This window comes from Rhinolophus ferrumequinum, unplaced genomic scaffold (genome assembly GCF_004115265.2).
Source record: "Rhinolophus ferrumequinum isolate MPI-CBG mRhiFer1 unplaced genomic scaffold, mRhiFer1_v1.p scaffold_109_arrow_ctg1, whole genome shotgun sequence".
Lineage (NCBI taxonomy): Eukaryota > Metazoa > Chordata > Mammalia > Chiroptera > Rhinolophidae > Rhinolophus > Rhinolophus ferrumequinum.
This window is the reverse complement of record NW_022680364.1, coordinates 170,961-194,172: the sequence shown is the minus strand read 5'-3', so window position 1 is coordinate 194,172 and position 23,212 is coordinate 170,961. Positions and strand designations below refer to the sequence as shown.

Sequence of the window (23,212 nt, the reverse complement as noted above, 5' to 3'; positions counted from 1 at the left end):
AAGGTGATCATGTTCTTTCCTGTTACTACGGAGTCACAGATGATTAAAACAAGTTTACAGTTTTACATGCTGGCCATGCAATTTTAATTCATATCATTAATTAATTTAATTTCATAAAGCCCACTGTAGTCTTATAATGTTATACACAAAAGGAAGCTATTAGAGATTGTTCCTCTTTTAAACTTTCTTCATTTACTTCATTTTCCTTTCTTTCTTCCTTACTTCCCCTCCTTCTGTAACTCCTCCCCCTTCCTTCTTCCCTTTGTTTTTCTCTGATACTGTCTATTCTTTCTGACTGGCAACATAGCAGAACACTGTGTTGGTATATAATAGCAATTATCTTACACACACTTTTTTCAAGTTTCAGTAGCAAAACATACTTATTTTGAGTACAGGGAAGTTAGTGAGAACTGCAGTATAGGCAAGCTTGTCTACTGAACCACTTGATAAGATTATTTTAGTTTATTTTAATTTTTACATATATGTCTACTTTCCAACTTGAACTGTAATAGGGAAATGCCTACAACCATGCCTGGTATAAAGCAAGTAGTTAAGTGTAAGCAAACAAAGTTTTACAAAAGATTTTTATATAAATACATAGATAAGCACTTTATACATAGCTATATCAGATTTTAGTGTTCTTACTTTCACAATGTGTTCCACCTTGTCCTCTATAATCAAATGTATTTTTTCCCATCTCTTCTCTTTTAAAGCCATTTTCTTGCATTTTTTGTAAATGATAAGCCATTTTTTTCTCTAGAAGGGCTTGTTTCTAATATATTAAAGAAAATATATTGGTTAACATCAATTTGTTATTTGGAAACACAAAACAAGTATTTATAATATGATAGTATATTGAACAGAAAATGAACAGTCATTCCTGTCTTGTGACTTGCAAGGTTATGCTGAGTGCAAATTTGATCTGTGGTCAAACATGAATAATATATTTAACCTATAGATGCAATTTACCTCACTGCACACATTTGGGGAACTAGTCCAGTTTCAGATCAGAAACGGTCTTTTAATCCATAGCTACCCTGGTGAGTTCAGGGAATTTTTAAATCATCTTCAATTAGAAGATACCTGAGTGACTTAACCACAAGTCACTCAGGCCTACCATAGGTAAACATAATATAATACATAAAATGGGACTTCCTTTTGTGAGTCTCTGGGCTAATATTGATCTTGGATATACCAGAAAGGATATAATCACACAGAGAAAGAACCCCAGAAATCTTCAGATGATTCCCTAGAGTATTTAGTAAGAGAATGGATTAGTACTGTGAAATAGCTACCCAAGGTCACAGAAAGGACCATCCTAAAGAATTAGAGAGAACAGCACCTACCTATCATGTCTACTCTCACCAGCCACTTTGAGAAATTTCATAAGTCACAGGGCATTGGGTGGAGGAATAAAATGGGTCTTGCCTCAGTAGTGGGGAATAACTAGTCCCCGATTGAACATGGTTATGGCCCCATCTAACAAATCTTAAAAAGCAAGATCTATAACAAACTGTTTCCAAATTAATTATTTACATCCAAGAAAAAAACCTAAAAATATTGTAAGAATATGAAAATATTCAATACCCCAAAAGTAAAATTCATGCTATATATAGATTAGATTGGATCTGGCATCCAATCAAAGAATATCAAGCACGTAAAGAAGCAGGGAAATATGACCCATAAGATGTGTAAATTAATTCAATCAAAAGTGACCCAGAAATGACACAAATGTTAGAATTAAAGATAAGAACATTAAAACAGATTATATAACTGCATCCCACATATTCACAAGGTGAAGCAGACATGAAAGATATAAAATGGACCAAAATAAATTTCTAACATGTGTGAGATAAGTAATACAGAGGATATATTAACAGCAGAGTAGACAATGCAAAAGAAAAGGTTAATTAATGTCTACTCAGGAACAGACACCACCCAAAAGGAAAACACTGAAAGAAAAAAAACGACAAAATGAAAACAGTATCAGTGCGATGTGGGACCACATCAAGCAGCCTAATACGTGTGCAGAGAGGAGAGAGGGGACAGACAAAATATTTGATGATAATGTTCACTATCGCTGCTTATATTCTACATTGTACCGGAGGTTCTAGTCGGTGCAGCCAAGCAAGAAATGAAACAAGAACATAAGACAATTAGAGGAGAATAAATAAAGCTACCTTTATTTACAGGCAAATATGATAATCTATGTAGAATATCAATTGACATATGGAAAAACAATTAGAACTATTAAGTGATTTTAACAATACAGGATATAAGATGAATACAAAAATTGCTTTTCTATATACTAACATCAAATAATCAGAATTCAAAATAAAAATGCAAATTATAATAGAATAAAAATTATGAAGTACCTAGGGATGAATCTATGAAAATGATGTGTAAGACCTGTACACTGCAAACTACATAACATTGATAAATTAAGGAAACCTATAGAAATGGAGAGACATACTTGGGTTCATACGTTGGAAAACGTAGTATTGTCAAGAGATCGATTGTGCCTAAACTGATCTATGGAGTCAAGAAAACTCTAACTAAAATTTCAGCAAGCCTTCTCGGTAGAAATTGACAAGGTGATTCTAAAATTTATATGGAAATGTTAGAGGGCTTAGATAAGCCAAAACAACTTTGAAAATGAAGAACAAACTTGGAAGGCTAGCACTACTGATTTAAAGAATTATTAAAGATACAATAATCAGTAACTTAAATTAGACAAACAGGTCAGAGAACAAAAAAAAGAGTGATACAACTGATTTTTTTGACAAAAATGCAAAGGCAAAAATCCTTTAAAGATTTTTTATAACGCTGTAATTTAAGCTCATAATTTGGAGTAAAAAATATATATAATGTCAAATCTGAAAGAAAAAGGTATAAAAATAAGAAACACACACACATGAATTGAAAGCCTCTCATATTGAAAAAATGATTTTAAGAAACACAATTTAGAATAACTCCATTGGAAATATCAATACTTCAAACAGCTCTGCCATTAACATGGCTTGAGCAGCCTGTGGTGTCACCCTGCCTCCCGTTTGTGGTCATGTCTAATGGGCACACCCAGTGCCCAGAATTTAATTCATCACACTACTTGACACTAAAAATGGCCAGGATTCATTGAGCAGTAACTGACATCAGGCAAAAATCAAGAGCAAACCTGGGGTATTTTGTTACTCTCCAAAAACAAAGATACTTTGGGGGATGTTTGGAAGCAAAAAAAAAAAAAAGGCCAAAATGGAGGGAACTCACACTGAAAAAAACTGGTGAAAAATTGAATATTAGAAAATAATAATTACAGTAAATTAAAATAAGCTGAACTTGCCATATAGTATGAACAGTGAGTCCCTGACAATACTAAAAGGTACATATAACAAAAGTAGAATAAAATATCATGCATATTTCAGTTTCCAATATTTAAAAAACTTGCTACATAACAGCATATGTAAATACATCCAGATTATGTAAATCTTACACTTACATCTATGTTTGTCAAAAATAAACTACCGAAGATGATTTAGAATTGTAGACCAACATTTATTGACATGGAAAGCTGTCAATATTATTTTATTAAATGAAAAAGCAATCTACAGAAAAGCCTATGAGTTATAAAAACATGAATTTATTTATTTATTTATTTATTTATTTATTTATTTAAATATACACACATTCATAGAAATTTTGTGCAAGTGTATGTGTGTGCATGTTTGTTATGTTGTGTGTGTGTGTGTGTGTGTACGCACACCAGTAAGTTAATAGCACGGTGTTGGAATTAAAAATGATTTCCTCTTTATACTGATTAGACTCTAAATCATAAAATATTATATATCATTTAAAATTAAAAGCAGTTATTCTAAAAAATTAACCGGTGGGGAAAAATTGAGAACGTTTTCCAAGAAATTTTGATTCTAAGGAAAAGTCAGTTATGTCATTTTTTTTCTATAGGAATTACAAGTATAGTTTATAGTGTGAGATAAAGTCAAAAGTAGTTATATCAAATAGTGGCGTTGTACTTTTTATATTATAGTCAAAATATAATATGGTCAAAATATAGTAAAAAGTTTAATAACTTTCAGTTTTGTATAAAGCATTATCATTTCGGGTAACAGATCCATCGTCATCTTATATAGTTAGTATACTTTCAAAAATCAAAACTAGCAAAAGCTTTTCCCAAATTAGAGGTTAAACATACCTTCCTGTCACTCTCTTCTCTGCTTCTACGCCGTTGTTCCTCTATCCTAGCTTCCCTTTTAACGTCTTCTCCAATCTTTGTCAGAAGTAACATCTCTTTTGTCTTCCATTCCTACAGAGCAAAATGTTACTGTACTCAGTGCTTACAGTAAACCTTTGTATTTTGTGCACCATCAGCAAGCAAATTAGAAGTTAAGGGCCTAACGGAAATCAGGTCAAGCATACTGAAAGTCATACATTGGCTTTTGAATGGGCTTTCCTTACTGTACTCAGATTAGGAATGCAGGCATGGTTAGTTTTTACTAAAGCTAAATTTTTAAAACATGGCCCTTTAGCCGGTTAGCTCAGTTGCTTAGAGGTGGTGCTGATAAAAGATAACACCAAGGTTGCCGGTTCCATCCCCGCATGGGCCACTGTGAGCTGCACCCTCCTTGTAAAAAAAAAAAAAAAAAAAAAAAAAAGGCTCTTCCCATTCTGAAGGTTATAAGGGAGTTAAATAGTGTCTAATAACTTTCACAATCATCTCTTAAAGAGCAGTTACTGACTCACATATATATAGTATATAGTTTGTGGTGTCACCTTCCTTGTTTTACGTGAGGTAAGATTAATGTAGGTAAATTATTTAGACCTGAAATAACTTCAAGAAGTATGATGGACAGCTAAAATTATTTACAAATGAAACAACTGTACACATTTTCTTTCAATATTTTAGGTTGATGTCTCTCACCTCTTCAATTTTTCTACGGAGACAAAGTTTTCTTCTTATGTCTTCCCGCTGTCGTCTTTCTTCTCTATCCATCTGCAATAGGTGCTGCTCCTCGGCTGTGCGCTCACGTTGTTCTAATTCCCTACTTATCATATCCAAATATCTATTTAAAAGTGCAAATGCAAATGAAGGTGAATTGGGTTATTTCCCTTAAAATGGCATCAACTGCTTTGATATGCCCAAACCACCTCCTTGCTTGTTTTTTATTTCTTGAATTATAGGAATTTTATAATTTTTCTGTCAGCTCTGTTCATGGACCTGTAAGCTAGCTCTCACCATATTTTACTTGTTATACAGCTCTCTCTACCATATAAGTATCTGTTCTTATGGCCAAAAAAATGGTAAAATGTGGAGCAAAGTCATAAAAACATTTTGCATAGTAAGTATTCATAACAGTAGGTTCAAGAACATGAGTTTGCAGAGAAGGCTGAAACAACTGAAACATTGATTTCAAATCTGGAAAAAAAAACAGATTTGAATTTCCTAAGAAAAAGATGTATACTGTGTACCATGTATTTTACAAAGTCTTGAAAAAATCTTGCATTGATAGTCTGAGTCTCTGGTATGTCAATATGCATTATAGAAGTACCAGAAAATGAAGCCAAGGAATATAAAAGTCATGCTATGCAGCCCAACCTCTTACCTTAACGAAGAAGGACAAAAAAGAACTATAATATCCATTCACTTCCTAAGATATGGGCTTGACCACAGAATGGTAAAGATTGAACATGAGTAGTTCATATCTGACTAGTTTACACATTTTCTTTTTAGGGACGATGCACATTTATATCAGCATTATATAGTTATATTAAACCTCCATTTTTGACTTTGCACTAACTTTCTCAAACTTAATGCTGTTAGCCCTTAAAGATGAATCATATGCAAATAAAAACCACAATGAGACATCACCTCACCCCAGTCAGAATGGCTATCATCAACAAGACAAATAGTAACAAGTGTTGGAAAGGCTGTGGAGAAAAAGAAACCCTCATACACTGTTGGTGGGAATGCAGACTGGTGCAGCCGTTATGGAAGGCAGTGTGGAGGTTCCTCAAAAAATTACAAATAGAATTACCGTATGACCCAGCAATCCCTCTCCTGGGTATCTACCCAAAAAATCTGAAAACATTTATCCATAAAGACACGTGTGCTCCAATGTTCATTGCAGCTTTGTTTACGGTGGCCAAGACATGGAAACAACCAAAATGTCCTTCGATAGATGAATGGATAAAGAAGTTGTGGTATATATACACAATGGAATACTATTCGGCGGTAAGAAAAGATGAAATAGGAACATTTGTGACAACATAGATGGATCTTGAGAGTATAATGCTAAGCGAAATAAGTCAGACAGAAAAAGCAGAGAACCATATGATTTCACTGATATGTGATATATAAACCAAAAACAAAAAAAGAAGAAGACAAACAAATGACAAACAAAAACTCATAGACACAGACAATAGTTTAGTGGTTACCAGGGGGTCGGGGGGTGGGGGTGAGAGATGAGGGTAAGGGGGATCAAATATATGGTGATTGAAGGAGAACTGACTCTGGGTAGTGAACACACAATGGGATTTATAGATGATGTAATACAGAATTGTACACCTGAAATCTATGTAATTTTACTAACAATTGTCACCCCGATAAATTTTTTAAAAAAAGATGAATCATAAAAAGCTATTGCTAGAGGCATGTGCTAAAAGATAACTTCCCTCCATCTGCAACTATAAGAAGGATTTCAATCTGATTCATTCCTCAGTTATCAGTTTGGATTACCCCTTGGACTTCCAGAAACCCTGTCTTCTCTGGTAGAAATTGTTCTTCATAGCCTTGGCACCAAAGTTTTCTATTCCTGTACCTCTTAGTCTCCTTTGTTTCCACACTGAGGGCAATAGTGGATTTAGGGAGTGTCTAGTACTTTTTAAAATATCTTAACTTTAATTCTTTCTAGTATTTTCCCAACTTATTTGAGTCCACAATATATACATAAAATATGCATTAACTTCAATCTTACCTGTGCCTTATTAATCGTTCCTGGTCCTTAACAGATTGGGTGTCCTCCTGTAATAACCAGTTTTGGAACTGTGTGACATCAGAATGTCCAGGTATTTGACTGTCTTCTTGTAGTCTATTTACTTGTTTTGCAAGCATTTTCTATTTTAAAAACAACTGTGTATCACATATATGCATATATATGTATGAGATACACACACACATGCATGAATTTATATATTCATATACAGTGTTCTTTACATTTATCAGAAATAAAACTGTCCTTTTATATTCCTTTTTATATTTAGTGTTTAGTAAAATTCCTAGACTTTGTAAATAGCTAATTCTGCTTAACTGCATTTCAATCTGTTTTGAATCCATTGCAGACATGGACAACTGAACCAAAGTAAAGATTTCTCTTTCTGAAAATAAAAGATAACTTATTCATTATACATTTCTACCCATTCTGAAAAAAAATTAAATGAAAATATGGAAGAAAGGGAGGAGAAACTCTAAGCACTGAAGGGGACATGGGGGGAAGCTATAGAACACTTAAAGGTATAGGGAAGCCATTCTCATTTCTATACAATCGTCTCAGCCTTAGAACATAAATTTGTAAAAGTACACATACACACACCTTTGTTATTTTAATTCAACTCTCTTGACCCTAATACCTCAATTCCACACACACACACACACACACACACACACACACGCACACACATGCACACGCACACACCTAGAGTCAAAAATGAAAAGGAAGTCACTATTTATACCCACTTACTCTACACCCAATAATTCCACTTCATCGTTGTGGAGGTGAACACAGCTGCATGGTCATGGGTACAAACACACAGTGTACGTGTTCCCTGAGCCACCTGTAAGACTATAACTATTCATACTGTTCCTCTCCTTACCAAACCTCAAACTATTTTGGGTTCCAGCTTAAGAATCTTGCTGCCACAATAGACACATCCAATTGGCCCCAGTTCAGACAGAAGGGACACATTGGAGTAGCAATTTAATTTCTAAATTATACCAGCTCCCACTGGCACATTAATGGATGACCTGTCCCTTTCCCTTTCTTGGCCCAAGATAGCGACCTCAAAATATTTGTTCCTGCTCTAAATTTTCATTTGGAAAAAAAATATTTAATTTGTTTGTCAAAATTAAAGGTAAAAAGATTATAAGAAACTACTTTGCATAGAAATAAACCTTTCTTCTAAACTCTATGTAAGAAACCAAATTTCAGTATTTAACTTACTTGTTCTTTTATATAGTTTCTTTCAAAGTCTAATTTTAAACTGGTAAGATATTGTCTGTACTTATTCAATTCCCGCAAGTTACATACAACCTATAAAACAAAACAACAGCAAAAGTATATATAAATATAAATATTTAAAAATCATAGCAATTACTTTCAGGAAAAAAATAGTTAATAATATCCAATTTGATAGTATTTTGTTTTCAAGAGTAATAAATTGCTATCTATTTTGTATCTCTACAATTGATAAACAACAGGGAATTTCTATCCAAATCTCATTACTTTATTAATATGACTTATGCCATGATAGGAATTTAGTATACACAGCTGTAGTTTAATATAAAATACCAATGTATAATAATGTTCAATACAAATTAGACTATTCTTATGTTCTATCAGGATTCTATCAGGCTGATTTTAGTAGGTTCCTATTATGTCTCAAGTTTTTAAAAGTGTATAAGACACAATCCTTGAAAAGCATACAGTGCCATTAGAGACATAGAAATAGGACTATGAAATAGGACAGTTGGGAAATTACCTTTATATTCTCAAGTTTTATTTAGTAATCATCTTTTGTTATTACAAAGAGAAAAGGTGGAGGAAGTAGTATCCTTTAGAAACGATTGTCCAATTTCTATTGACCCAAATATTAAGTAATTTATGGAATTTCCCATTAAGTATTTCTCATGACCAAGTTAAAGGTGATACCCCACCCCCATCACAGAGGTATAGAAACAATCTTATGTCAAGTCTTGGAAGTCTTCAATGATTAAAATGAAGTAATCTCCGACCTACTTTATTATCGCTGGTGATGTAGCCACCTTTCTTTAATCTCCTCAGGATATCTTTGCGCTTATAGTATGCTCTTAAATGTGGATCATGGAGACTTTTATATTCGTTTTCCATGAGTCGGCAATAAGGATCAGTCAGGTTAAAACTATAAGAAGGTCGAAAAAGCTGCAAATACAGATTTAAAAATATGACAAATGTAAAATTAACTAATTTCACTTTTAAGTATCAACCTGTTGAAATGACTAGAATGTTCACTAAAAATAAAATATGCAAGAGTAATCTGAAGTGGGAAAAAACCAGCAACAGAAAATTTTGCATTAAGAAACACTAATTACTTATTCCTACATTTTTGTACTCCATTGACCTGAATTACTCTAAAAACACACCCTCATTCAATTAATTTCTCCTCTGATCTCCATCATTTCCTGGCTCTGAGCCAGAGAAGAAAGAAAGAAAGGAAAAGAAAGACCATAGGATAAAATTTGTTTTAATGTATAAAGCTAATGTTAAGATTCTCCATTTCCTTCCTCCCTCCTTTGTGGTCAAGGCATTGCATTCCAAGGGTAAAAGGATAATATTAATTATGACTATTATATTTCAATATCTGAAAATGAAGAAAAACAGAAAATCTTTCACCAAGATTCATGGAAATAACTTTATCAAAATATAGTAAAGTAAAACTCAGATATTAAAGATAGATTAAAGAGTTTGTATCTTGAGGTCTTATCTAATGCAAGAAACCCAACAATATTTGAGTACTACACTCAGGAAAAAATTCAAGATCTATATTATAAAGTTCAATATATTGAATAACTAGTTATAAAGGATATTGATAGGAACTGAGATTTCTCCATATGTGTAAAGACCAAATACAACCCTATACAGTAGCCATTAACATATAAAAGAAGGAAAAGATCAGATGATAGTCATGTTTCTATATCTGTTACTTTAGAGGAAACAGCTCAGTTATTTAATCTCACTTATAAATTAAAACATTAACAAAGGGAGGGTTTTGTTTGTTTGTTTGTTTGTTTTGGTGTGAGTTCTTGGTCCATTTTTCAATAGCTGATGGTGTTAATGCATTATGGGAGAACCTCTGAAAGGGAAGAAGTGAAGGATAGAAGCAGGTGTAGAAGAATGTCTTTACATTCTTTCTTTTTGTTTTTCTTTAATTATTTTTTTTCCTGCCAGAACAACAGAAGTTTTAGTTTAAAGTGATGTCAAAGCAGGAACTGGCTCAAGTGAAAGAAAGGCAGTTGAAATGTGTGAGAGATGTGGAAAACCTGAGAGCACTTGCCCTGCTTGCCGGCACCCAATTCAATTTATAAGACCCCACAATCCTGACCTGTCTGTAGGTACCAGTTTGTGACCTCCATGTTGTTCTGTCTGGCAGCATCCAACTCAGTTAATTTCTAAGGAGTCTGGCTGGGTGGGATTCTAAAAACAAACTCCCTGAAGGTAGGTGGGAGGATCCTCCTTATGTGGGAAAGGGGCAGATTGATGGAACTTGATAGGATGTTAGCTTTCCTTTTCCATTTAAAGCTTCCTTGATAAGTTTCTGTTCTCTTGCTTAATACCAGACTTTATTTTATCCTTCCCAAGGGGTCTAAATCATAAAATGCAACTCTTTAATTACCAATGCTTCACTGAAAAGACAAAGAAAGGAATTCTACAGGGCAATGTCTTGAATTCAGTGAGACAGATATGAAACCCATATCTTTCCTGTGAAGGAAACAACCAACAATCATGAGTCAAAGATTTGACTGATTGTTTCTTTTAGCTGTTGCCATTTAGTTGTCAACCTCTTTCAGATACAGACTTTTATCTGTGGTGAGATGTCTCTCAAGATCAAATCTGGGCTACTGACCTATGAACAAAGAACACCTATTAAACAAATCCATTCATTGGAGCCAGGGTAACCCTTCTAATGTCAATTAAAATAAGTGGTTTCCCTCTTTAAAAAAATAAAACAAACAAACAAAAAAAGTAAAAATGTACATATAAAGCAGGAGTGGCCAGACTTTTTTCAATGTTTTTTACCAAGGGCCCTATGCGGTAAAATACAGAAACAGCTGGGCCACTCACTCGAGGCCCGTATGTATTGCCTCACCTGGTTTATTTAAGTAAACTAAATATATTTTTAGAATTTGCTGTGGGCCAATTAAAAATGGATTGCGGGCCGCAGTTGGCCCGCGGGCCACAGTTTGGACACCCCTGATATAAAGCATTACTTCATTGAAGAGCTTGTACTGAAAAAAAAAAGACAGATCTTCCAAATTCAGTCTTCAAAGAAATAGTCTGGTGCCTAATTATGATTAAATGAAGACAGTTTTGAGGGAATTAATGTGATAAAGATAGAGAGAACATCTTTTTAAAAAGTAGTTGACAAGTGAATTAATATTCAACAGAAAATGATGATACAGCAAACAACACTTTTGAGGACGCAGAGAAAAGAAAGACAGGGCTAAGTTTCTACACAAAAGATACAGCTTGCAAACATGCTTTAGGAAAGCTAGTTTGTGTGAGTGTGACTCAGTTAAATTGTGTGAGGTTAGCTCCCTCTATTCTAGTAGAACATATTTGTTTTTAAAAATAAATGTTTTCCAGAAACAAAACTTACTATCAGAAATCAGGTTTATTAGGCAAGTATCACATACCAAGGGGCCCTATGCATTTCTAATGATGTCATAGACAATAGAATAAGGGGGTCACTCAGAATTCTTCCTTGTAGAATTTTTTGCAATAATAATCAAAGCAACCACTCAACAAGAATGTAATGAACCTCTTTCAGTGTTAATTACTGAGTCAAGGACAGGGGCGATTCAAGGTTGGGGTAGCATTGAGGACTGAAAACATATAAGGGTTCGAGGGAAGTACACATTACAACCCAGTATGATTGAAGGTATAAAACTGTAATTATAGAATTAGGTATTGAGTAAAATTATACAAACCAAGGGCAATGAAAATGCTTAAGAAATATAAGCTAATTGGGGGCTATGATAGTTCAGAAAATAATCGTGAAAGATGGCTGAAATTCCTAGGTTGAGGAGAATATGAGAGGGTATGCCAGGTTTGGGAGGCAAGGTGAACAAAGGCACAGAAGCATTAACATGGTATGTGTGGGCACATACAAAAGACCTCAGCTGAGGCTCTGGGTTGGAGAAAAGACTGGGTAGAAAGGTTGGGGCAAATCGCAGAGTCTCTTCAGGGAGGCAGAGCCTTCTTCCATTAAATTGAGGTTAAAGTACTAAACATGTTAACTCATTTCAACTCTACTTTTTTCTCACTTTTATGTGTGAGATAGAGTTTGGCTCAAAACAAAATCATAGAGAAGTGTTCTGTAATGAGACTTTTGTCCATGTTATTACTGGTTAAAATTGTAACATCTAATTAAATGCCAGCCAGCACCAATGGCCTTCCACCTTTTAAACAAACGTTTCTAAATAAATAAAATATCAATAAATAGGTATATATTCAGTGTTATTATAAAGGAAAAGTTAATATGCTTCCATCAATTACACATTAAGACAGAACGAAGAATCTAAACTTTCTAGACCCTCATTCCATCCAAATCATACTATATGAAGTTGTTTGGTATTCATCCTAAACAATACTTTAGTTTAAATGTAGGTTTGATTATTTTTTTCCTGTGAATATTAATGTAAATTCCCTTAATGGACTTTGTATAACACATTGCCTGACTTTAACAGCAAGTAGAAAAGGGCAAAGACAACCAATGTTAACACAAAAAACTCCTTTACCTGTTCACTTAACTTCGTAGTGTAGTATAAAGTATTGCTTCCTGGGATCATAGGCAGCTTGACCCCAAGAGGCAGATCCAGTAGTTGAGACGCTCCGACCCCAGGAAAGTGGGTTTTGTGAGCACCCTGTCAGATAACAATTGGTGAGTTGTATCTTTCCTTTTAGGCATTACTCATTTAGTTGAGGCCCATCTACTCCTACTTTAACCAAAGGAAGCAAACGGCCATGCAGTCAGTGTAGGGCCCGCCCTGCCAGACAGCCCCCAAGTCCTGTTCCCAAGTCACCAGCCAGTTGTGGCCAGTGCCACCTGCTGCGACGCACGAGGGCGCCAGAAGCAGACAGTTACCAAGCACGGGACTCCTCAGTGACTCTCCCTGCCCCGCCCCACCTGGCCTTTGGGCCGGTGGAGGACAAGGACACCAGACCTCATGCCACTCACATCTCCGCACTTCTGGCTGTCCGCTTCCAGGCTGCTGGTGGCTGTCTTGGTGGCGGCGACGCTAGCAGCCTTGGAGCAGGCGCTGAGGTACAGCTCCATAGTGGGCCGGGGCCCCTGTGCCTCCCTGCCGCCCGCCCCTCCCTCCTTCCCTCACACCGCTTCCCTGTCGCCGTCCCTCGGTCCTGACTGGACCAGGAATGACCAGTACCCCGCGCGTGCTCTACGCTCCATTCTCGCTGCGTTCCAGGCCCGAACTCGAGGCCCCCAGAAGGTGCCCTCAGAGGGTGGCCCCCTGTGATTGAGGCTTGAGCGCCCAGAGTTGGGGAAATCAGTCTAAGCGGCCCACAGTGGGAATATAATTTCTCTATGACACCAGCACCCCTCAGCCAAACCAAACCAAAATCACAGCGTATAAAACTGCTGGCACGTAGCTGGCTAATTTCAACTGACCTCCAGGGAGGTGTGGTTCTGAAAAAAAAAAAAAAAATCCAGGAATGACTGCGTGGTCCTTTCTAGGACCAGGGGCCTGGCTTTCTACGTGTCCCCCTCATAGTCACTATGACCACAACCTGTCTCAGGGCCCCACAACCTCTTCCCTCTCCAGACCCTACATAACATACATTGGCTTTCTTAGGGGCTCATTGCCTTCCACAGATCCTCCTCGCTATAGTCTTCCTCTTTTCTTTCTAGCTCGCTTCTCTCTCTACCACTCTCTCCTCTCTGCCTCCCTTGCTTTCTCCTATATCCCTCTTTCTCCCCCTCTCAATCATCCAGCTAAAATTTATAAAGTTCCTGACACTTTAGGGCCAGTCATTGAGTTGGACACTGAGGATTCAGCAATGAATAAAAATATGACCCCTTTCTTCAAGAAGCTAAGTACACTGTGAGTAGTTAAGGGCAGAGACTGTACCTGATTTCAGGAATTTGGAGTTAGCCTCTTAGGTTCGTTGGCCCACTGTTGTTCTCTGTTATTTCTTGGCCCTTTAGTAGCAATTCCTACCATTTATTGAGAATTGACTAATTCCAGATGCTGTACTATTAGGTTAGTGCAAAAGTAATTGTGGTTTAAAAGGTTAAAAATAAAGGCAAAAACCGCAATTACTTTTGCACCAACCTAATAGATACCACATTTCATCTTTATAACAGCCTTGTCAATAATTACCTTATTTTTTTCGAAGATTAAAAAAGAATGATAGTCACTGTTAAAAGTATCCCCACAGGCAGTTTCTTAATCAATATACTCCACTTTTTCATCTGTTCTATTTGTTTTAATGTTACTCGTGTGCTTAGGACTCCTAAATTTGAAATCTAACCTTGGGATACCAGCTCCCCAAATGGATGTCTCAGAAGCATCTCAAATCCAGCATACTCAAATTTCAACCCACCCCCTTCATCAAAACAGGACAAAACAAAAGCCCTGTTCTTCTTTCTGCATTTCTCGTCTCAGTGACAACACCTGTACCCACCCACGCCAGAGCTGAGAAATGCTCCTAGACCTTCCCTTTTCACTTATTCCCCACATTCATGTGATCCCTTGGTCCTACTGGTCTTTTTCACTGAAATTAATTGGTCCTCTTTTATGTGTCTCTACAGTACTCACCCAGGTAAATCACTCTTGGTTTTTTTTTTGGTCTGTGTGAGTGCCATAATCTTATAGCATCTCCCTGCCACCATTTATACCAACAATCCATCTTTTATCAAATTGATGTTTGATGTCATTTCTCTACCCTGCCTTAAACCCTTAAGTGCCCCCAAGAAGACTAAGCACAAAGCATGAAACAGTCTCTGTGACCTGATCCCTCTATTAGTTTCTTATCGCTGCTGTAAAAATTTACCATAATCTTAATAGCTTAAAACAACACAAACACGTATAATAATTGAGGTCAGCAGTCTAAAATGAATCTCATGTGCTGAAATCATGGGCAAGGCTGCATTTTTCTGGAGGCTGTAGGACACAATCTATGTCCTTGCTCTTTCTGGCTTCTAGAAGCTTCCCTTTGCTCCCACTACAAATCCAGGGTGCAGCGTCTTCAAATCTCTCTCTAACTCATACCTCTGCCTCCTTCTTCTACAATTAAAAATATTTTGATTACACTGGGCCCATCTAGATGACCCAGGATAATTTCTTCATTTTCAAGGTCAGTTGATTAACAACCTTAATTCCATCAGCAATCTTAATTCCTTGTAGCTATGAAACATAGCATTCACAGGTCTTGGAAATTATGATGTAGACACCTTTGGGGGATATCGTACTACTGATCACAACCATCTTTTCCCTTTCAAACACACAACTTCCCTATACCACCTCTCAAAATTGAACTTGGAATGAGCTCTGGGCTGGCAGAACTCTTTGCAGTTGGTTCCCTACACTAAGCTGATTCGAGTCTCTGTGTCTTTGCTGTTTTATTCCTTCTGCCTGGCAGGCCTTTGCACATCATTGTATGCCTAATTTCAATCAGCCTTTAGGACTGCGTAAGTGTTGTTACCTCTAGAAAGGCTTTCTGACATTCTAAGCTTTGCCAGTTCTCTTCCTCTGTGCTTCCTTCTATAGGGCACTTTTCACATTATATCAAAATATGTCTTTACCTGTCAGTCTCCCTGTAAGAGAACGGAAACTCTTTGAGAGAAGGTTTTTGCTCCTTCAACTTTATATGCACAGCAGTCAGCAACAGTACCTAACAAGCATTTAGTAAGCCCTACGTATATTTTTGTTGTCCTTAGCTAGGCAGACCTGACTGAAAACCCACTGAAAGGTTTTAATTTTAAAAGATTACTCTGGCGACAATGTGGAGAGTGGGTTTGTGGGAGAGAGAGACTGGAGGCCTGGGAGATTTCATGATATTTAGTCAGATAGGCAAGAAACAATCACATACCGAACTAGTGAGTCAAAAGCAATTGGACTGAAGGGGACAGAGTGGATTTGAGAGACATTTGGGGCAACATTGTCATAACTTTGAGTTCTTCCTCATCTCACCTACTTTAAAAACAACAGAATTTGAGAAAATGATTGCTGTTGTGAAGCTGACAAGGGTAGATGACAAGCTTGGAGTGTGGAGGGAACAGTTAAGCCAGAAAAGTAACTGAATCTCCTAAAAAACCCACATCAAATAGGAAAGCAGTTGGGAAGCCAGAATAGAGAGGCAGCAATCTGTGATATAAAGAAGGATTTGTTGCATTCTTGGAAATGTTAGAATAATATATATTTGAAGTTTTATGAAGTTTGGGGTCTTTTCAGAGACTGTATTTATTGGTATTTGCTTCCTAACAAACTATTCACAAAATTTAATGGCTTTAAAAATTATTATTTCTCACAACTCTCTGGGTTAGCGGGAATTTCTTTGGGCTTTGGGCTGCATTATCTAGGATGGCTTTATTCACATGTCCAGCCCCTAAGATGGGATGGCTGGAATGGTAGAGATTGCTGCACCACTATATGCAGATGTTCTTTTTATCCTCTGGGTGGTTAGACCATGCTTTGTTTTTCTTTTTTTAAATTTTTATTTATAATGTACCTAACACACAATAATATATGAAGTCAGACAACTGAGTTCGTGAACTTGTTGCAATGAGGTTGCTAAGCTTTCTTGATATTAGAGGGACTATTCATTATGATTTGTACCAACTGGACAAACAGTTAACCAAGTTTGCTATTTGGCAGTGCTGAAAAGGCTGCATGAAAAAGTTAGATGACCTGAACTTTTTGCCAACAATTCATGCCTCATGCATCGCTACAGTACACCAGCTCACATGGCACTGTCTGGGAGGGAGTTTTGAGGCAGGAAACAAATAAGTGTTTTGGAACCTCCCTCCCCACTCACTTAATCTGGCCCCCAATGACTTCTTTCTTTACCCAAATATAAAGGAAATATTTAAAGGAAGACATTTTGATGACATTCAGGACATTAAGGGTAATACAACAACAGCTCTGATGGCCATTCCAGAAAGAGTTCCAAAATGGTTTTGAAGGGTGGATGAGGCGCTGGCATCTGTGCATAGCTTCCCAAGGGGAATACTTCAAAGGTGACAATAGTGATATTCAGCAAAGGGGAATGTAGCACTTTTTCTAGGATGAGTTCGTGAACTTAATTGTCATGCATCGAATAAATTTGGCCTAAAATACCTATATCACAAATTAACAATAATCTTGAACTTGTCAACCTAACTGTATACAAAGAGTTAAGACAGTAGCCTGAGACTATAGTTCAGAAAAGCCTGCTTACAAGATTATTTCTGGGCTGGCATCTAGAAATTTGGCAGTTGAACCACTTACAAATGGATAGCACTGATTCACTGTACCTAGACTGTAAGAACAATGTGGTGTATGCTGAACACATGCTTTCTATCTGGGAGTTTGGAATTGTCATGGGCTGAATTATGTCTACCTAAAATTCGTGTGTTGAAATCCTAGCTCACAGTACCTCAGAATGTGACCATATTTGGAGAGAGTGTCCTTAAAGAGGTACTGAAGCTAAAACGAGGTAATTAGGGTGAACCCTAATCTAATATGACTGGTATCCTTATGGGGACGTTAGAACACAGACAGGCACAGAGTAAAGACCATGTGAAGACATGGGGAGAAGGCCACCTACAAATCAAGGAGAGAGGCCTCAGAATAAACCAACCCTGCCAACACCTTGATCTCAGACTTCTGGCCTACAGACTTATGAGGATATAAATATCCATTGTATAAGCCGCCCAGTCTGTGATACTTTGTTATGGCAGTCCTAGAAAACTCAGCCTAGCTAAACGAACGCTCTGAGTCTCTAATGGGCACCTTACAGAAACACTGCACATATTTTACTGCATTTTCACTGCTGAGGAAAAGAGCACACTTGGTATGTTCTCTTATAACAGGTAGAGAGAATCCGACCGAAGCCTGTGTATGAATTTCTCTGGACTCCACCTGAGTCTTTATCCCTTCCTTATCTTGTTGTGTATATTTTCCCTGTAATAAACCTTAGAAGTGAGCAGAACTCTGAGGTCGAGGTATTCTTGGAGATGGCAGAAACACTGACCCAGCCAGAAGAATCTTCCGATGAATCAGTTTTGAAATCGGAGCAGAGTTTTTAATTTTTTGACCTACAATTCCTCTTCTTTTTGGCAGAAATTCTGCATATCTGAATCTTGGTGGTTGTGTAGCCTTACTTTTAACTGAAACCAAGTTGGGACTCTGCATATAGTTGTACTTGTCAGTCTCATCTTGTTTGTATCATCACGATAAAATGAAAATTCTTTAGGGAAGAATTTTGTTTGTCTTGTTCAATGTACTCTTCAATAACTAGAACAGTGCCCAGTAATTATTATTAAATTGAAAGGACTCAATAGTAGGTATTCAATAAATGCCACGTCAGTAAATGAGTGAATTGATGATCTTTTCTTTTCTCTGTTTTTGGTCACTGCTTCATTGGACAGTGTCTGTGCTTGCTTTGGGGTGTCTCCATTCTTTTTTATTAGCATTTATCAGTGAACGGTGATCCTTGTCATTGACACTGTCTTCTTTTCCATGGTATCTCACGTTTTTAACCTCTAATTATTCTTTTCCTACACAATGTTAATAACATGAGTTATGGAATCGTAAAAAAGTGTGTTATGGTTTGTCATTCATCTTTCTCTCATTTATTTATTTATTGAATGTGTATATCATTTGTAGTATTCACTTTGCTACAACTTTCTTTGACTGCAACAGAATATTTTTTTTTAATTTATTGGGGTGATAATTGTTAGTAAAATTACATAGATTTCAGGTGTACAATTCTGCATTACATCATCTATAAATCCCATTGTGTGTTCACACCCGGAGTCAGTTCTTCCATCACCATATATTTGATCCCCCTTACCCTTATCTCCCACCCCCCACCCCCCTTACCCTCTGGTAACCACTAAACTATTGTCTGTGTCTATGAGTTCTTGTTTCTCATTTGTTTGTCTTGTTCTTTTGTTGTTTTTGGTTTATATACTACATATCAGTGAAATCATATGGTCTTCTGTTTTTTCTGTCTGACTTGTTTCGCTTAGCATTATACTCTCAAGATCCATCTATGTTGTCACAAATGTTCCTATTTCATCTTTTCTTACCACCGTATAATATTCCATTGTGTATATATACCACAACTTCTTTATCCATTCATCTATCGAAGGACATTTTGGTTGTTTCCACGTCTTGGCCACCATAAACAAAGCTGCAATGAACATTGGAGCACACGTGTCTTTATGGATAAATGTTTTCAGATATTTTGGGTGAGGGATTGCTGGGTCATAGTGGTAATTCTATTCATAATTTTTTGAGGAACCTCCTCACTGCCTTCCATAACGGTTGCACCAGTCTGCATTCCCACCAACAGTGTATGAGGGTTCCTTTTTCTCCACAGCCTTTCCAACACTTGTTACTATTTGTCTTGTTGATGATAGCCATTCTGACTGGGGTGAGGTGATATCTCACTGTGGTTTTTATTTGCATTTCTCTGATGATTAGTGATGTTGAGCATTTTTTCATATGTCTATTTGCCTATTTCATATGTCTATTTCATCTGTCATTTGTATGTCCTCTTTGGAGAAATGTCTCTTCAGGTCCTCTGCCCATTTTTCAATTGGGTTGTTTGTTTTTTTGTTGTTGAGTTTCATGAGTTCCTTGTATATTTTGGATATTAGCCCCTTATCGGAGGCACTGTTTGCAAAAATCTTCTCCCCTTCAGTTGGTTGCCTCTTTATTTTGTCGATGGTTTCTTTTGCTGTGTAGAAGCTTTTAAGTTTCATATAGTCCCATTAGTTTATTTTAGCTTTTACTTCCATTGCCTTTGGAGTCAAATTCATAAAATGTTCTTTGAACCCAAGGTCCATATGATTAGTACCTATGTTTTCTTCTATGCAGTTTATTGTTTCAGGTCTTATGCTTAAGTCTTTGATCCATTTTGTATTAATTTTGGTACATGGTGACAGATAGCAGTCCAGTTTCATTCTTTTGTATGTGGCTTTCCAATTCTCCCAGCACCATTTATTGAAGAGGCTGTCTTTCCTCCATTGTATGTTTTTAGCTTCTTTGTCAAAAATTATCTGTCCATATTTATGTGGTTTTATTTCTGGGTTCTCAATTCTATTCCATTGGTCTATGTGTCTGTTTTTCTGCCAATACCATTCTGTTTTGATTATTGTAGCCCTGTAGTACAAGCTAAAGTCAGGGAGTGTGATACCTCCAGTATTGTTCTTTTTTCTTAAAATTGCTTTGGCTATTCGAGGTCTTTTGTGGTGCCAAACAAATCTGATAATTTTTTGTTCTATTTCTTAAAAAAATGCCCTTGGGATTCTGATGGGGATTGCCTTAAATCTGTATATTGCTTTGGGTAATATAGCCATTTTAACTATGTTGATTCTTCCAATCCATGAGCACGGAATGTCTTTCTATTTCTTTGTGTCTTCTTCAATTTCTTTCAAAAATGTCTTATAGTTTTCAGCATATAGGTCCTTCACATTCTTGGTTAAGTTTATTCCTAGGTATTTTATTCTTTTTACTGCAATTGCAAAAGGAATTGTTTTTTGTATTTCTTTTTCTGAGATTTCATTGTTAGTATATAGGAATGCAATGGACTTTTGTACGTTGATTTTGTAGCCAGTAACTTTACTGTATTCGTTGATTGTTTCTAATAGCTTTTTGATGGAGTCTTTAGGGTTTTCTATATATAGCATCATGTCATCTGCAAAGAGTGATAATTTAACTTCTTCATTCCCAATGTGGATGCCTTTTATTTCTTTCTCTTGCCTGATTGCTCTGGCAAGGACTTCCAACACTATGTTGAAAAGCAGAGGTGATAGGGGACAGCCCTGTCGTGTTCCTGAAAGTAGAGCAAAGGGCTTCAGTTTTTCACCATTAATTATGAGATTAGCTGAGGGCTTGTCATATATGGCCTTTATTATGTTAAGGTATTTTCCTTCTATACCTATTTTATTAAGTGTTTTAATCATAAATGGATGTTGTATCTTGTCAAATGCTTTTTCTGCATCAATTGATATAATCATATGATTTTTGTCCTTTATTTTGTTTATGTGATGCATCACATTGATGGATTTGCGGATGTTGAACCATCCTTGTGCCCCTGGGATGAACCCCACTTGGTCGTGATGAATGATCTTTTTAGTGCATTGTTGTATTCAATTTGCTAGAATTTTGTTTAGGATCTTTGCATCTGTATTCATCAGAGATATTGGTCTCTAGTTTTCTTTTCTTGTGTTGTCCGTACCAGATTTTGGTATCAGGGTAATGTTGGCCTCATAAAATGACTTAGGGAGTACTGTCTCTTCTTCAATTTTTTGGAAGAGTTTGAGCAGGATTGAGAGGATTTCAGATCCTCTTTGAAGGTTTGGTAGAATTCACTAGTAAAGGCATCTGGTCCCAGACTTTTGTTTTTGGGAAGGTTTTGAATGACTGATTCAATTTCCTGACTGGTGATCGGTCCGTTTAGATTTTCCAGTTCTTCATGATTCAGCCTAGGAAGGCTATATGTTTTAAGAACTTGTCCATTTATTCTAGGTTATTGAATTTGGTGGCATATAATCCTTCATAGAATTCTTGAATGATCCTTTGTATTTCTGTGGTGTCCGTGAAAACCTCCCCTTTTTTCATTTCTGATTTTGTTAATTAGTGTCTTCTCTCTTTTTATCTTAGTGAGTCTAGCCAAGGGTTTTTCAATTTTGTTCATCTTTTCAAAGAACCAGCTCTTTGTCACATTAATTTTTTCTATTGTCTTTTTGTTCTCTATTTCATTTAGTTCTGCTCTGATTTTTGTTATTTCCTTTCTTCTGCTGACCTTGGGTTTCACTTGTTCTTTTTTTTCTAGTTCTTTAAGGTGTAACATGAGGTTATTTATTTGGGATTTTTCTTGTTTCTTGAGATAGGCCTGTAATGATATAAATTTCCTTCTTAAAACTGCTTTCGCTGCATCCCCAAAATTTTGGTAGGATGTATTTTCATTGTCATTTGTTTGTATGTATCTTTTGATCTCTCCTCTAATTTCTTCTTTGACCTGGTCATTCTTTAAAAGTATGTTGTTTAATCTCCATGTATTTGTGTTATTTCCTGCTTTCTTTTTGCAGTTGATATCCAATTTCAAAGCCTTGTGATCAGAGAATATGCTTGGTATGATTTCAGTCTTCTTAAATTTGCTGAGGCTGGTTTTATGTCCCAATATATGGTCTATCCTTGAGAATGTTCCATGTACACTAGAAAAAAATGTATAGTTTGATGTTTTAGGATGAAGTGCTCTATATATGTCAATTATGTCCATTTCATCTAATGTGTCATTTAGGGCTGCTATTTCGTTTTTTATTTTCTGTTTGGATGATCTATCCATAGCTGTCAATGATGTATTTAAGTCCCCTAGTATAACTGTGTTTTGGTCAATTTCTCCCTTTGGTTCTGTTAGTAGTTGCTTGGTATATTTCGGTGCTCCCTGATTGGGGGCATAAATCTTGATGACTGTTATGTCTTCTTGTTGTATAGTCCCCTTTACCATTTTGAAATGTCCGTCTTTGTCTCTTGTTACCTATTCCACCCTGAAGTCTGTTTAATCTGATATCAGTATGGCTACACCTGATTTTCTATGGGTACCATTTGCTTGGAGTGTCAATTTCCACCCTTTCACTTTGAGTCTATGCTTGTCCTTGTAGCTGAGATGTTATCGCTTGGAGACAGCATATGGTTGGGTTTAGTTTTTTGATCCAATCTGCTACTTGTGCCTTTTTATTGGTGAGTTCAGTCCATTTACATTTAGGGTGATTATTGGTATGTGAGGATTTCCTGTCATTCTATCTTTAGTTTTCTGGTAAGGCTGTGTCTCCATTGTTTCTTTGCCTTTTTGTTGTTGTCTATTATTTCTTGTGGTGGTATTCTATGATGTTTCCCTCTGTTTCTTCTTTTATTACAGTATATATTTCAGTTCTGGAATTTTTTTTGAGTGGTTACCCATACGTTTAAGTAAAAGAAAGTTTGATATTTAGAGTA

General features: G+C 36.3%; 1 protein-coding gene across 1 annotated transcript; it reads right to left on the bottom strand.

Annotated features, from left to right (window-relative positions):
- Positions 1-625: 625 nt before the first annotated feature.
- On the bottom strand, positions 626-13,320 carry LOC117019925 (fibrous sheath-interacting protein 2-like). The gene is made up of 8 exons (XM_033102142.1): positions 13,222-13,320; positions 12,782-12,907; positions 9,024-9,185; positions 8,229-8,318; positions 6,987-7,126; positions 4,934-5,075; positions 4,208-4,318; positions 626-772 (listed from the first exon to the last, which is right to left on the bottom strand). The coding sequence occupies exons 1-8, from the start codon at positions 13,318-13,320 to the stop codon at positions 626-628; spliced, it is 1,017 nt and encodes a 338-aa protein (XP_032958033.1).
- Between the last annotated feature and the right edge of the window lie 9,892 nt (positions 13,321-23,212).